The sequence below is a fragment of the Tachysurus fulvidraco genome, chromosome 14 (genome assembly GCF_022655615.1).
Source record: "Tachysurus fulvidraco isolate hzauxx_2018 chromosome 14, HZAU_PFXX_2.0, whole genome shotgun sequence".
NCBI lineage: Eukaryota > Metazoa > Chordata > Actinopteri > Siluriformes > Bagridae > Tachysurus > Tachysurus fulvidraco.
Genome location: NC_062531.1, coordinates 23,871,185 through 23,886,184, shown reverse-complemented (window position 1 = coordinate 23,886,184; position 15,000 = coordinate 23,871,185). Strand labels below are relative to the sequence as shown.

The 15,000-nt window shown below is 37.8% G+C and overlaps 2 protein-coding genes across 10 annotated transcripts in view; both read left to right on the top strand.

Moving 5' to 3' along the window:
- Positions 1–2,169, top strand: part of LOC113645915 (izumo sperm-egg fusion protein 1) — an 11,461-nt gene extending 9,292 nt beyond the window's left edge. For all 9 annotated transcript variants that reach the window (XM_047800112.1, XM_027151883.2, XM_027151873.2 and 6 more), the window contains 2 exons: positions 11–176; positions 1,665–2,169. In XM_047800112.1, the coding sequence (XP_047656068.1) occupies positions 11–176; positions 1,665–1,758 (260 nt within the window). In that variant the 3' untranslated portion in view covers positions 1,759–2,169. The remainder of the gene's footprint in view (positions 1–10; positions 177–1,664) is intronic.
- A 9,332-nt stretch (positions 2,170–11,501) lies between these two features.
- The window catches only part of dusp2 (dual specificity phosphatase 2), a 4,909-nt gene continuing 1,410 nt past the window's right edge, over positions 11,502–15,000 (top strand). Inside the window, exons 1-4 of the mRNA XM_027151906.2 lie at positions 11,502–12,399; positions 13,198–13,328; positions 13,704–13,923; positions 14,757–15,000. The exon at positions 14,757–15,000 is cut by the window's right edge and continues 1,410 nt beyond it. Of these exons, the coding sequence (XP_027007707.1) occupies positions 12,003–12,399; positions 13,198–13,328; positions 13,704–13,923; positions 14,757–15,000 (992 nt within the window). The 5' untranslated portion in view covers positions 11,502–12,002. The remainder of the gene's footprint in view (positions 12,400–13,197; positions 13,329–13,703; positions 13,924–14,756) is intronic.

Below are 15,000 nucleotides of genomic sequence, written 5' to 3'. Positions count from 1 at the left end.
TCTCTCTCAGTCACGCCCACACCCACTTCACCCCCAAGACAGATCCCTACACTTCCTTCCCTCCCACATGAGGATGTGAGACATGTCCAGCTTCACACAGACACTCTGATCATCACTCTGGCTCTTCTCACAGTCCTGACCCTCTCAGGCAGCCTGGCCATCATCCTGTGCACTGTGTAAGTCTGGGAGGATGATAAGAAAACACTCCACACCAGGACGTTTTCCTGTGGTGGAAAACGTACTCACTGTAAAAATCACAGAAACTTACGTCCTCTTGCAGAAATACATCATCACATCAACAGTTACACTCTAACGCTCTTTATCTTTGTTAAGTAACAACTTGTATAGATGATTCGAAGAGACTGTTGTAGAAATTCCTTTTAATGAGCTGTTACTATAGAAATTATAGCATAATAGAATAAGTGCATTAATATGATTTTTCATCATGATTTGAATTACAGACTGTCTGAGGCTGCTATTATAAAAATAAAAAAAAATTCAGCAGTCTCTATTAGGGGTCAATGATATGTAATGGATAAATGTATTAATGAATGGATGGATGGATGGATGGATGGATGGATGGATGGATGGATGGATGGATGGATGGAAGGATGGATATATGGATGACGGATGGATGGACAAACAGTTGGACAAATAGATGGATGGACGGACGGATAGATAGATAGATAGATAGATAGATAGATAGATAGATAGATAGATAGATAGATAGATAGATAGATAGATAGATAGATAGATAGATAGATAGATAGATAGATAGATAGACACATGGATTTACAGGTGAATGGATAGATGGATGGCAAATAGACATATGGATTTACAAATGGATGGATGGATGGATGGATGGATGGATGGATGGATGGCAAATAGACATATGGATTTACAAATGGATGGATGGATGGATGGATGGATGGATGGATGGATAAATAGTTGGACGAATGGATTAATGGATGGATGGATAGATGAATGGATAAACAAAATGATTAACAGTTGGATGGATGGATGGATGGATGGATGGATGGATGGATGGATGGATGGATGGATGGATGGATGGATGGATGGATGGATGGATAAGTAGTTGGACGAATGGATTAATGGATGGATGGATAGATGAATGGATAAAGAAAATGATTAACAGTTGGATGGATGTATGGATGGATAAATGGACGAATGGATTAATGGATGGATGGATAGATGAATGGATAAACAAAATGATTAACAGATAGATGGATGGATGGATGGATGGATGGATGGATGGACAAATAAATGGACAAATGGATTTATGTGTGTATGGATGGATGAAAGAATGGATTGATGGACAGACAGATAGAAGGACAGACAGATAAATGGACAGACAGATAAATGGTGTGATGGACACAAACTAGAACAGCATTACAGCGTGGTTGCAGCATGCGATGAGTAAGCTGTGAGTCAGTATTGATGCAGCAGCCTCACTGCGAGAACTCTGTCACTGCTCTAATACTAGGTTCTATTTTTGGGGAATTTTCTCACAGCTCGAATGACTCGCCTTTAACGCTTGCATCTCTTACACGAGTGTGACCTTCAGAATTTTAACAGAACGTATTCATATGTTTCATTATGACTTGGTTTCATTCTGTCACTTTGTTTTCACGTCTCGCTGGCAGGACGACGATGAGGCGGCAAAAGAAAGCCGAAGCGGTGGAAGATGGACAGAACACAAGATTAAGGAGAAGAGACAGGATTCTACACGATATATGAAAATGGCAAAAACAGGCCCTTTTAGAAGCTTTTTTTCACCACTACAGGTTCCTTCTTTAGCAAAGATTCTTATTTTTGCACTGTCTTGACAAATCTTTTGTAACACACATATAATCTCTGTGAGGTAGAAAAATTCCAAAGCCACATGCAGCACGTGGCTATTATTTTCATGCTGTGTTTTCTGACATGCTGCTGGTTATTAAATATTAAACCTTTTTTTTTTCTCACAACAATCATCAGAATAAGTGGAATGATTGCGTGATGATTTTTGATGCGTCCGTAAGCGATCGAGTGACGTGAACTGGAAAATAAATCTGGTACATTTAGGTTTTTTTTCTCCTAGATTTAATATTACCAGCAGCCTGGTTAATCCCGGGGATTGTCTACTCTATAAAGCCGGCACAAATCAAACTCTAAATCGCTTGTTTTTTTTTCCCAGAACTTCCCCCTTTTTTGCAAATCAGCGTACTTAACCGCCAGATTGTGTGTGGCACTTCCTGTTTTATCGTGGCCTATTTACAGAGACAGATTTAGATCCGATTGTTGCTGAGTTAGGGTCGCGGTTTAGGGACATCCTGTCCACAGATTATTTCCTGACTAATCTGACAAAACTGGACGTCTTTCTTATCCTCATATCATACTGTAGCATAACCGCACATGGGCCTATGTAATGACCTATGAATGAATCTATGTGTGATTCATAAAACTGCTATTTTACATCAAATCACGATGACACCATTTTAGGGCAACCATTTGAGTTTTAGCAAAGTGGACACCAGCTCTCGCCCACTCGGTCTTTATTTCCTTCCGATGCCTACGACATGCCCTAATACTAAACACTTACGTACTGTACATCCCATTTAATTTACATGAAACACATCATGTTATTTATGCAGGTGGAATAGTGGAAAGTTGAATAGAAATGTTTAATAATTCCTAAATTGTTTATTTGTAGCAAGCGACAAATTCAGGGTAACACAGTCCCAGTGTTCGCCGGATCGGTTCAGGGACCGACGTCGACTCGGTCCAGGATTAATCTCTTGGCCTAAACGGGTGTCTAAGTCAAAGCATTTGTTTAAAACATGTGCAAGCGATTCAGGAAGAAATGATCAACTGATTTCTGACATGAAAACACACCCTCACATAGGTGACTAACAGATTTTTCAACTAAGATAAAGGTCTATTTTAGGTGATCTGTATCCGTGCACAGTCATCTCGTCTGTTAATAAAAATAACCAAAACCCACATACAGATTATTCCACACTACACGTCTACTTCAGCGGCGGCCGAAAGAAAAAGATTACGAGCCCTTTAGAATTATCCTGTTTAAACAGAAATGATCGTACACTGAGTCATAGCGGGTTTATTTCCGCTTTATTTCTGTTTATTGGCATGGTCATCGAAAAGATTATTAATATTATTCTAACACTATTTATAAACCTTATTTTGGAGAACATTTAGGAAGCTCTGTAAAGTTCAAAAAAATTACATTTAAATTCAGCTACTTTTAACACACGAACGCGAATCCGAGTAAACGTGTTAGGATAAATACTTGTTATTTATTAATGCTTTATTTGTTCATTCTGTTTTTATTTATTACACAGTAATGACCTCAGTGATAGACATGTAATAAGGATAAAGTCGATCGGTGAGATGAAGTGCGGTATTGATTTGCAGTTCCACTTCCCTTCTCCTAAAAACACACAAGCAAAATCTCCCAAACTCAAGGAGGGAAATTCCTTTCATTTATGGCTGGGGATTTTCCTTTAATTTGTCACGTGTCATGTCGGTAAACTTTATCGGTTTATCAGTTTAACCAAATATTTCCTGGCATATCATATGTTTGGTGTGGTACCACTTTATCAATACAAACAAATCACTGCGTTATTAGTATATTTATAACGATTTAGGAGTGTAAGAATTGGTTTTATATGACTTTTATTTATTTTAATAATGTGTTTTCAAAATGGACAAATTTATTACTTATATAGCTTTTAGTCCAAATTTCAGAAATATAATAAGCATTTGTAAAAATAAATAAATAAATAAATAAATAAACATTAGTTAGTTAGTTAGCTAGCTAGTTAGTTAGTTAGTTTTATTGTCCACAAGAAAATTTGTCTTTGGCTTCAAATAATGTGTTTTCAAAATGGACAAATTTATTACTTATATAGCTTTTAGTCCAAATTTCAGAAATACAATAAGCATTTGTAAAAAAAAAAAAAAATTAAAATAAATAAATAAATAAACATTAGTTAGTTAGTTAGTTAGTTAGTTAGTTAGTTAGTTAGTTAGTTAGTTAGTTAGTTAGTTAGTTAGTTAGTTAGTTAGTTAGTTAGTTAGTTTTATTGTCCACAAGATGAAAATTTGTCTTTGGCTTCAATTTTTTTTTTTTTTGTAGTATTTTACAGTACAAACAAGGACATCAACACAACAACACCTTCAATATCCTATGAGCCATCGGCACAAATGACATCTGATACTGTAGATGTAGAAGCTAACAAGTGAAATTGAGAGTGTAGGGGGTGAGAAGATTCCGCTGTGATGTCTATCATAATCACTACACGATCATAACAATCATTTATACCGAGTTTAGTTGTGACGCTCAGATATACCGCGGAGTCGCTGGATGCTCGATTCTGATTCGTTAGACGGTGTGGATTCATTTTCTATTCGTTTTAATTGTAGCTGTAATGATGTTCATATAAATGTGACGAGACTTCTTTAAAGGAAGACAAAGTACAACTTAATACTTAACTTTTGTTAAGGTGAACTGAAAATGAACTCATTTAACTCCGTCTAACTCCATAAAGAGTTTTGTTGCATAGTTCTAAATAAGGGTCTAAATTCCCTGCATATACTGTATTTATATATAAATTCTCAGCCTTTAGAAGAGTCAGAGATGGCTCTGTGCCATCAAGAGCCAAGTGCTGATCGAAAAATAGGGGTTTAGCCCAGGCAACGTCATGCTGCCACACCGCTGGGCCTCGGTGCAAGGCCCCCAAACATAAAGAACTAAACTGACATGGCTTCCCTTGTTTTGCTACAGTAAGTATCATCAGTGTAAAAACCACAAAGCTCTGTAGATGGAGATTCTGTACTGATACCCAGAAGCGTCTGTCACGCGATAAAGATCTTGAGACAGAATGTTATGTACAGTATGGAGTAAATGGGTCGTAAATACCTCTCTAAACCATTGTAGAAAGGACATTATTTACTCTCCAGTGTCACCGAAATGAGAATGAGGTTTCTTTCTGAGTCTGGTTCCTCTCAAGGTTTCTTAATTATATCATCTCAGGGAGTTTTTCCACACCACCATCACCTCAAGCTTGATCATAAGGGATAGGGAGATAAATGATAGAGAAAAATAACTTAATTTTAAACTTTACAGGACTTAAAAGCGCTATACAAACAAATCGAACATTAAAAAAGACACCGTCATTAAACCCCGAAGGAGTTTTCAGTGTCTCAACGTATCACATGTACCGTAAAGCTCTAACAGGGAAATTCTTTAAGACTGAGGAGCAGCGGTTCTCGGGAGACTGTTTTTCACTAAACGTGTGGGTTTTTTTTTTGGTTTTTTTTTAGATAACTGCAAGAACGAGACCAAAAGACAGGTTGGTGTGGGAATGACGGTTGAGGGAACAGGAACTATCTTGTTTTGTTTTGTGGTAACTGTAAACATATAGAAAGTATGAGTCATTCTTTTTTATTTTTTAAAAAATTACATCCATTTACAAATCGCTTTTATGTAAGACGGAACGAAACACATCAGGACGTGAAACTATCGGAAAATAACTTATAACTCAGCTTCAGCTCGTCACTGAATATTTCCCTCTAACATGCGCTAGCCAAAGTGTGACTATTAACCACCAGACAATATACAGTATGATTATTAATATCAGCGAGGCATATGGAATTAATAAATTATATTTAACACAGGAAATATACACAGTGTATACAGTACAACAAGTGTTTGTAGCATAAAACTGTAGTTTAGTCTGTTTTAGTATTTTTTTTACTTAAATAAAACCCAAGCAGAGATCTGCTGTAAGTATTCACAAACTTTCATCCACAGTACACAAACTTTCTCTGTGTACTCTCACTTAACCAACGGCGAATTAGCGTTCTGACGTTATCTGATGTCACCTGTTGGAAAGTTCCTCTGACTATTTTAAGTGTTCCTGTGTTATCAGATTCATAGGATGTGAGGGCACAAGTGATGCTGTAGCCTTCAACACTCTGTGTATGTGTGTGTGTGTGTGTGTGTGTGTGTGTGTGTGTGTGTATACTTTCCACCGCCGGCTCAACAGGAAGTCAAGAAGCTATAGGCTTCCTGTCACACTAACCACGCAAACGGCCCACATCTCCACCGTCACACTCCACCCAAACACACAGACACAAGTTCATCCGCACACTCACCAACGCAAACGCTTACGCACATGCATGTCTCCTGAAAACAGACACACCTGCTTCATCCGATCACACATACTCTCCAGCAGCCCACACACACACACACACACACACGCTTACAGTTTATTTAACCTTTTGTCACATGTTCATTCACTGGAAACACAGGAAAATGTTTGATGATGAAATGGCAGACAGGATGCGTGTGTGTTTGTGTTTGTATGTTTGTGTATGTGTGGGAGAATGTTTGTGTGTATGTGTGTGTTTGTACTGTATGTATGTGAATGTGTGTGTGTGTTTGCATGTTTGTGTGTGTGAGTATGTTTGTGTGTGAGTGTGTGTGTTTGTGTACGTGTGTGTGTGTGTGTGTGTGTGTGTGTGTGTGTGTGTGTGTGTGTGTGTGTGTGTGTGTGTGTGTGTGTTTGTGTGTGTAGTTATGAAGCTTAGCATTAATCCTTCACCATCTGTTCAGGTAAAGATGACATGTTTAACATTATGGGGGGAAAAAATTTAATTTAAGAAATTGTTAAAACTCATACTGAAGGCGATGATGTTTGGGTCAAAGAGTAAAAAACTGAACATAACTTCCTCAGATATAAAAACTGCGGTTACTGTGTTCAGCAGCAGAGACAGCTGGATGTAAACCTAGAAATTACTCAGCGTTACTGATATGAAACCATTACGGCTGAGCCTTATATCCTTATAACTATTACACATAACGTACGTAAATATACGTTTCAGAATGAACAGATCCTTTTGTTCTAAATGGATACAAATACAGATACTGCGCTGTTCTGGTTGAGACCAGATGCATGCATCAGGGATGTAAGTATCTTGTATAAAGTATGCAAAGGAAGGTTTTGTGGAAGGTTTACACACCTTCATTCATTCATTCATTCATTCATTCATTCATTCATCCGTAGTCACTGCCTGCTCAAAGATATAGTGGTTTCAATTAGGCTACTAGCTTGTTAAGATTTTTGGGGAATGAAACCAAATAAACTTGTTAAAAAATAATTAATAATTGTTTTAGTTGTATTTTTTTTTAAAGTCACAGATTTTAAACACTTTTTCATGAATTTAATGAACATCTGAATACCACTTTAAGTTTACAAACACTGACAATTTGGTTTTTATACTTTTAAAAGTTGAGCAATTGACTTTCCCAAGTTGACTACATTTCTGACTCATTATTTCTACTTTCATTTCACTGGTGATACTGATGTTGTCTTTCAAGTAAACCATAACCCACTTTAATGCCATATAAGATGAAGTAAATGCCAACAACCTTAATGTTATGTATTTATTCGCTTTAAAGACAGGAAGAGCTTAGATAAGTTCCTCTGCGTCTATCGGTCAGGCCTGCCGTGTACTGTATGCCTGGTGAGTCGGTTTCTTTTCTGTACTTTTCTGTACTTTTCTTTTTCTACTTTCGCAGGGAATAAAACATCTCATCCTTTTTCTTCACAGCAGGTAAGTGTGAAACATGACTGTTTTTCAGTGAGTGTAGAGTTTAAGGGAAATTACATGGTGAAAGACTGAAGGAGGGAGCAAAGGAGTGCGTCTGACGCTGAGCTCAGCTGTATATCGCAGACAGCACCAGGGGAAACAAAGAAATCGTAGGAGGATCCTCCTCCTACTCCTGCTCCTCTTTTGTCCTCCTCTTCTTTGATTTGTCTCTTTTTAGGCTGAAAGCAGATGTGTAAGTCCGTGATTAAATCAGTGAAGGCTTTCGTACCGATGAGTTACTGTGGTATCACAAATAACTGTGTAAGAGCTCGTCCAAAGAGCATCAGGCTTTTGCCTCAACGCAGTGTGGGATAATCATCACTTTGTCTCCTACACTCTCACATGGCTTCCAAGCTTTTTGCAGATCGCTGCCCCGGGATGACCTCACCGTATTTTTACAACTCATGTGACCCAAAACGTCTTAGCTTCAGGCGGGTTTAAATAGAAACATAAAACAGAGAGGAAAGGAAACTTCAAAGGAAAGCTTTGGGCATAATTTTCCCCTTCGTGCCAAATCAACCAAGGCGTGTTTAGTGTCTTTGTGCATCGTCAGTTTTGCGCTAGATTTATAAGGGTTGTTGTGCTAAATACATTAGTATCAGGTCAATATTCTTTGTGTAAATCACAAAGGCTGTGTAGTCGGGAGCTGCTTGTTGGTGGTGCCATTCACAGAAACTGAACTGGATGATGTTTTTTTTCACTGATTCCACAGAGATGTGCGCTAAATCATAACACTACATAATTTCTGCTATAATCCTTTTACAAAACTTTTACATTTCTCTTTCTATTGAAACGGATTAAACGTGATATTTGAAAACATTTTTAATTATCATCAACATTCACATTATTTCTAAAGCGTTACATTTTAGCCTTTGGTCGTGGGTTTAATCCTTTCTGCTCTTTTGTAATGAACTTTTTTACCTATTAAATTTAGTTGGCTGATGTTGAACCTAATATGACGTATTTATAATTTGAGATAATGTTTGTTTTATCGATCATGAACTGAACTAAAATCGGTTAGCATACTAACGATTTCAGATCTTTTTCCTTTCACACTGACGGAAAGTAAAGACGCACTACGAGGCTCTGAGAGCTGTGAGACGGGTGGAAGGGGGCGGGGCTTCCAGAACATCAGAAAATACGTTAATATCAATAAATGTTCAAAACAGGTTCATGTGTCGGTCTGCTCGTCGGTTGTTTTTACTGGTTGGAAATAAGTTCTGTTTTGGAGTGATAGTGTTTATTAGATTATGCTAGATTGCGTTTCAACCACATGGGTTTAATACAGTAGTTTCCTAATTATGAGATCATGGTCATAATGAGTAATATTAAAAATATGGTCTGTGTTTAAGATATTTTCACATACACAGTGGATAGTGTGTGTGTGTGTGTGTGTGTGTGTGTGTGTGTGTGTGTGTGTGTGTGTGTGTGTGTGTGTGTGTGTGTGTGTGTGTGTGTGTGATTTAAAAACCATTTTGTTATTTATTTATTTGTTTGTTTGTTTGTTTGTCTATTTATGTATTTAATTAAGTCATCATTTTTTAGTTAGCACAACTGGAACAGATACTGAAGCCCTACTGCGTGGTGATGTATAAACATGAGGCAACGTTGATGTTACTGTAAGTCATGAAGCAAGCGTGATGATGCCAAGATGATTGTGTGATATTGTAACCTTTTTTTTTTGTAGCTTCAAATCCATGGAGGTGAAATTCAGGGAAACCTGACGAATACTACCAAAAAAGTATATCTGAGAAAGTGAACTGAAGAAGTGAACTGAAAACCTGAACAAATCCTGCAAGTGCAAAGCAAAGGAAGTGAAATGAAACAACTAGAGAGAGAGAGAGAGAGAGAGAGAGAGAGAGAGAGAGAGAGAGAGAGAGATCTGTACATCTTGCCTGATTTATTGACATGCAATATAGAACAAATTATCAAAAGTAAGATCATGTCTAGACATTATTTCTTTTCTATTGGCAAATCAAATGCCCTAAATTTTTAAATCTAGTGAGAAAAACATTCCTGCTACGAAAAAATAATCAATCAGCAGATGTTGTGATGCAGCCCGATGTTTTATTCCTCTTATACCTAAGTAATTTGCCAGCACTTACAACTTTTTACTTATTCAAGTATCATGGAATCACAGTGTGCTTTTTTTTATCCGTTTATAATAACATTTATAGCAGAACACGTCTGTTGTTTTTTTTCTCTTTCCCATGGAGGAAAACTTTCTGCTACAAAGCACAGATGCTGGAGACTCATTCTGTAAATGATAAATTAAACCTTTACCATTTTGTAAATAACAACACGATTTTAACAAATAAACCTGCGATGGCAATTATATAGGAAATGAACCCTCCACCTTCTGACCAACCAGATCTGAGAATTCGGCAGTGATGTAAACTGTAAAGTGATGATGGACACTTAATGATAAAGAGCTTTGTTTTGAAGGAGAGGAGTTTTGCAGATCGATCATAAGCATGCAGATTTGTAAACAGATTTATGGTTAGTTGTTTAAGTCTGTATTTCCCCTGACTTAGAATGAACTTCCACTGAGTGTCTGAAGAGCTGTGACTCACTGGCTGTATTACAACCAAGACTAAAGACCTGCCTCTTCACCCGGCACTCGAATGAGCACTTTTTCAGTGTATTTCAAAAGTCTTTTACGTCTGTGATGTCTTATGTGCTCACGCTGTTCTAGCCTCATTGTTACAGGCTTCCTCAGTGACTTGGTGTTCAGGTTCATTCTCGGGTACATATGTGTGTGTGTGTGTGTGTGTGTGTGTGTGTGTGTGTGTGTGTGTGTGTGTGTGTGTGTGTGTGTGTGTGTGTGTGTGTGTCAGGACAACTAGGGCAGTGCAAGGACAACTAGGACCATTGTTTTGTAAACTCAGCGTTGAGGTTAATGAGGTTAATGAGTGAGCTTATGATTCATTCAGTTCAAAAAGCAGTCAGTGTTAAAAACATGATGAAATAACACAAAATAATCTTCATTATAACATATATACACACACACACACACACACACACACACACACACACACACACACACGATAAAATAACACAAAATAATCTTCATTATAACATATATATACACACACACACACACACGATAAAATAACACAAAATAATCTTCATTATAACATATATACACACACACACACACACACACACACACACACACACACATATATATATATATATATATATATATATATATATACAAAAACACACACACACACACACACACACACACACACACATATATCTTAAAATAACAAAATAATCTTCATTATACACACACACACACACACACACACACACACATATATACATATATGTTATAATGAAGATTATTTTGTGTTATTTTATAATGTTTTTAACACTGCTTGCTTGATCTCATCCTGTCCTTTTGTTTTGTGTGTTTTGGTTTTTTTACTGTTGTGCCCTTTCATATTCAGCCCTCATGTTTCTGCACCTGGATGGAAAGTCTCTGCATATTGCATTGTGCCCACACACACACACACACACACACACACACACACACACACACACACACACACACACACACACACACACGTTTGCGTCACAGCTTCACACACAGTGATTCATATATGATCTAGGGATTTACTTAGAACTTTCATTTACTTTTCTTGGTGCTGTGTGTGTGTATGTGCATGTGTGTTTATGTGTGTGTATGTGTGTGGGGGGGGGGGGGGAGTGTATGTGGGAGTGTGTGTGTAGTAGTAGTAGTAGTAACAAAACCGTCACATGTTTAAAAATCACTCGAAAACCCCGAGGGTAACCCCGGAGAGCCCGCCGACATACCTGTGGGAACTGGGAGAGGTCACGTGACCGAGTCAACGATCCAAATATGGAGCGCCGGTTGAAGCTACTTGCCCATACATGGCGTTTCCGTCCGTGACGTCGCTCCTTAAACGGAAAAAGAAGGCGGTGCCGCGGTGATACAAATAACAGCCTGACACTTCCGGCTCCGCAGTAACACAACTGCTGCAGTTCACACAGCGACATGACCGAGCTACAGGGGTTATTTACCGCACTAACGGGAACACGTACAATCAGATCCGTTTTTTAGGTCAAGAAAAAGAAAAAAAAAGAGTTTATAAAAGTTTTTAAAGGACGTTATAACTATTTATTTTCACTAAAAAATCTTCTTTTCAGTGTTTATTTATTTATTAGTTAGTTTTTTTAACATTACTTACTTTTATAAATTGAATTAAATTACAGAAAAATATTAAAGAATTAAAAAAATACATAATAATAATAATAATAATAATAATAATAATAATAATAATAATAATAATAATATAATGGGGGTTATCGGAGAACCGGTTGAAATCACAAGCGAAGAGCTCGTGCAGATGCTCGTGACACCGGAGATCAGCGGGGCGCTGCTGCTGCTGGACTGCCGTCCGTTCCTTGCTTTCTCGCGCGCGCACATCTGCCGCGCGCACAACGCCGCGTGGAACTCGCTGCTGCGGCGCAGGTGCAGCCGTGGCACGGAATCCGGCGCGCGCCTCGACTGCCTGCTCGCCGACAGGTCTCTGCTGGGGCGCGTGCGCACAGGGGAGTTCCGCCAGATCGTGGTGCTGGACGAGAAAAGCCGCGCGGTCACCGAGCTGGAGCGCGAGAGCATGACGGGTCTGGTGCTGTGCGCGCTCCAGAGAGAGCTGCACGCGGGCACGGCGCGGATCTGCTTCCTGCAAGGTATTTTATATAGTGCATAATATTATATTATATATAAATATATATAAACAAACTAATGTCAAATTCTTTATTATAAAATATTATATTTTTTTATTACTAGGAGAATTATAATCCTATAGTTTAGCACAAAAGACACAAGAAACCAAGTTGTCACGTAAATAAATGAAAAAAGATATTATTATTATTATTGTTATTTTATTATTGTTATTTTATTATTGTTGTTGTTGTTGTTGTTGTTATTATTATTATTATTATTATTATTATTATTATTATTGGTAGCTAAACTGTGAGCTTATATGATATGATAATTGTAGTTTAAAAGGAGAAAAAAGGAAAATAAAACCTATCAGTAATATTGTGTTACAGCTGCACAATATATACAATATTAGGACAAAATGGCCATGATTTTTCTCTCAGTTAATCTGGACAGTAAATAAACACAGAGTTGCTCGAGTCAGGATAGTCAAAAGTGTAAAAAATCAATCAATCAACCAATCAATCAATCAGAAAAATCCAATTCATGTTTATCCAGCATTCAGCCATGTGATCTTAATGAAGTGTTTAAATGTAAAGACCAGAAAATGAAACCAAACATTAATATTTTCATGGACTTAAAGTTCACCAATGAAAAATCTTTTACATTAACAGTGTATTGAAAAATGTATTAACTTGAACATGTTCTCATCACTTCATTACTGCTTTATTTTTATTTTAAATCCCATTATAGGCTTTAAAATGTATTCCTCTTCATTAACCAATGATTTATTAACGAGTATCTGTTTATTTGTTCATCTCCAGGTGGATTCGATGGTTTCTTGGCGCTCTACCCTGAGCTGTGTATCAGTGCACAGGATGTTTGTGGGACTCAAACGACGCTGAGCGAGTCAGAGCAACGAGTCTCCGGCAGAACAACACCTCTTTACGATCAGGTATGAAAACATCGACATTTAATAGTTGTAATACATGTAATAACACAGCTATAAATAAAGATCATGTGCAAAAAAAAAAAAAAAAGTCAGTTTTATTTTTATCCTCTAGATGTCAAGAAAACAAATCAATCTTGTGGTCTTTTTTTTTTTTTTGCAAAATCCATGTAGAAGACAATCATTAATCATCTCAACATTGAATTTGTGTTACTAACTATCTGAAATAATAAAATATAATAATGGGACATGAGTTTCAATGCAAAAAAAAATCAATTACTACCTGTTTTTTTTTAAACATTTAATTTAGAAAAAGATAAACAAAACTTTTCTTACATTTGTCTGTGTGCGTGTGTGCGTGTGTTCTGTGTGGTTTTACAGGGGGGTCCTGTAGAGATCTTGCCCTTTCTGTTTCTGGGCAGCGCTCATCATTCGTCTCAGAGGGAGCTGCTGAGGCGCTGCAACATCACAGCCGTCCTTAACGTCTCCTCGTCCTGCCCCAATCTGTTTGAGCATGAGCTGAGCTACATGACCCTGAGGGTGGAGGACAGCATGGCGGCGGACATCCGAGTGCTCTTCCCAAAGGCCATCCACTTTATCGGTAAACTCCAGTTTTATCATTTCACGTCCTGTTTTTCGTTTCAGTTTCACATGTTTAAAGAGAACGATATTAAATGTCACATGACACGTGCAGCAGCGGCAGAGCTCAGTTTCATTTAACCGTGTGTTTATCCTTTAGTTAAATGTTTATAAAAAGTCTGAATTTGAGCCTTACTGTATATGTAAGAAAACCAAAGTCAATCAAGAAAGGTTTAATTACCACGTGCCGACTGAATCGAGCGGAGCGCTCGTTCTTAATCTAATAAGAGCACGTGAAAATTTTTAACAGAGATCATATCGTCAATAATAAACGTCTTTAATAAAGTGTTCATGTAGAGTCACATCAGGATCCAAGATTGAGTAGTTAATAAGTTCCCCAGAGAGACTCTTCCTTATTCCATTTCTGTTTTTTTTTTTGTTTCATTTGGTCGGCGGTTATGATAGCGACGAAACTGCAAGAAAAAGCTTTTTAATATGTTTAAAACGTATATACAGAGGAGTGCAAAAGTTTGTATCCCCTTTGAGAATCTGGAAAATGGTACATGAAAAGATGGGAAACCGAAAATCGTCTTTTATTTCGTTTTACGTGCTCAGAGACGGGGAGTTTTAGAACATCAGAGTAAAGCAACACAAACCACGGGGAATGAAGATGGACCATCAATAACACCTATATAATAACTTAAATAGTAATAATACTAATAATATTATAAAAAATTAACGATAAAAGCATGTTATGGGTGTCAAATCTTTTGCACTCTTCTGTACTTGTTTCCATTGATATTCTGAGATGTAAAACAGTTCCATCTTATAACCATGTTCTTCTTTCTTTTCCAGATTCAGTGAAAGAAAGTGGCGGTCGAGTTCTGGTCCACTGCCAGGCCGGCATCTCCCGCTCGGCCACAATCTGCCTGGCGTATCTAATCCACGCCCGCCGCGTGCGCCTGAACGAGGCTTTCGAGTTCGTGAAGCGCCGACGACAGGTCATCTCCCCAAACCTGGCCTTCATGGGCCAGCTACTGCAGTTCGAGACAGACGTTCTGTGTCCTTACACGGTTCTGGACACGGAGGATGGCGCCAC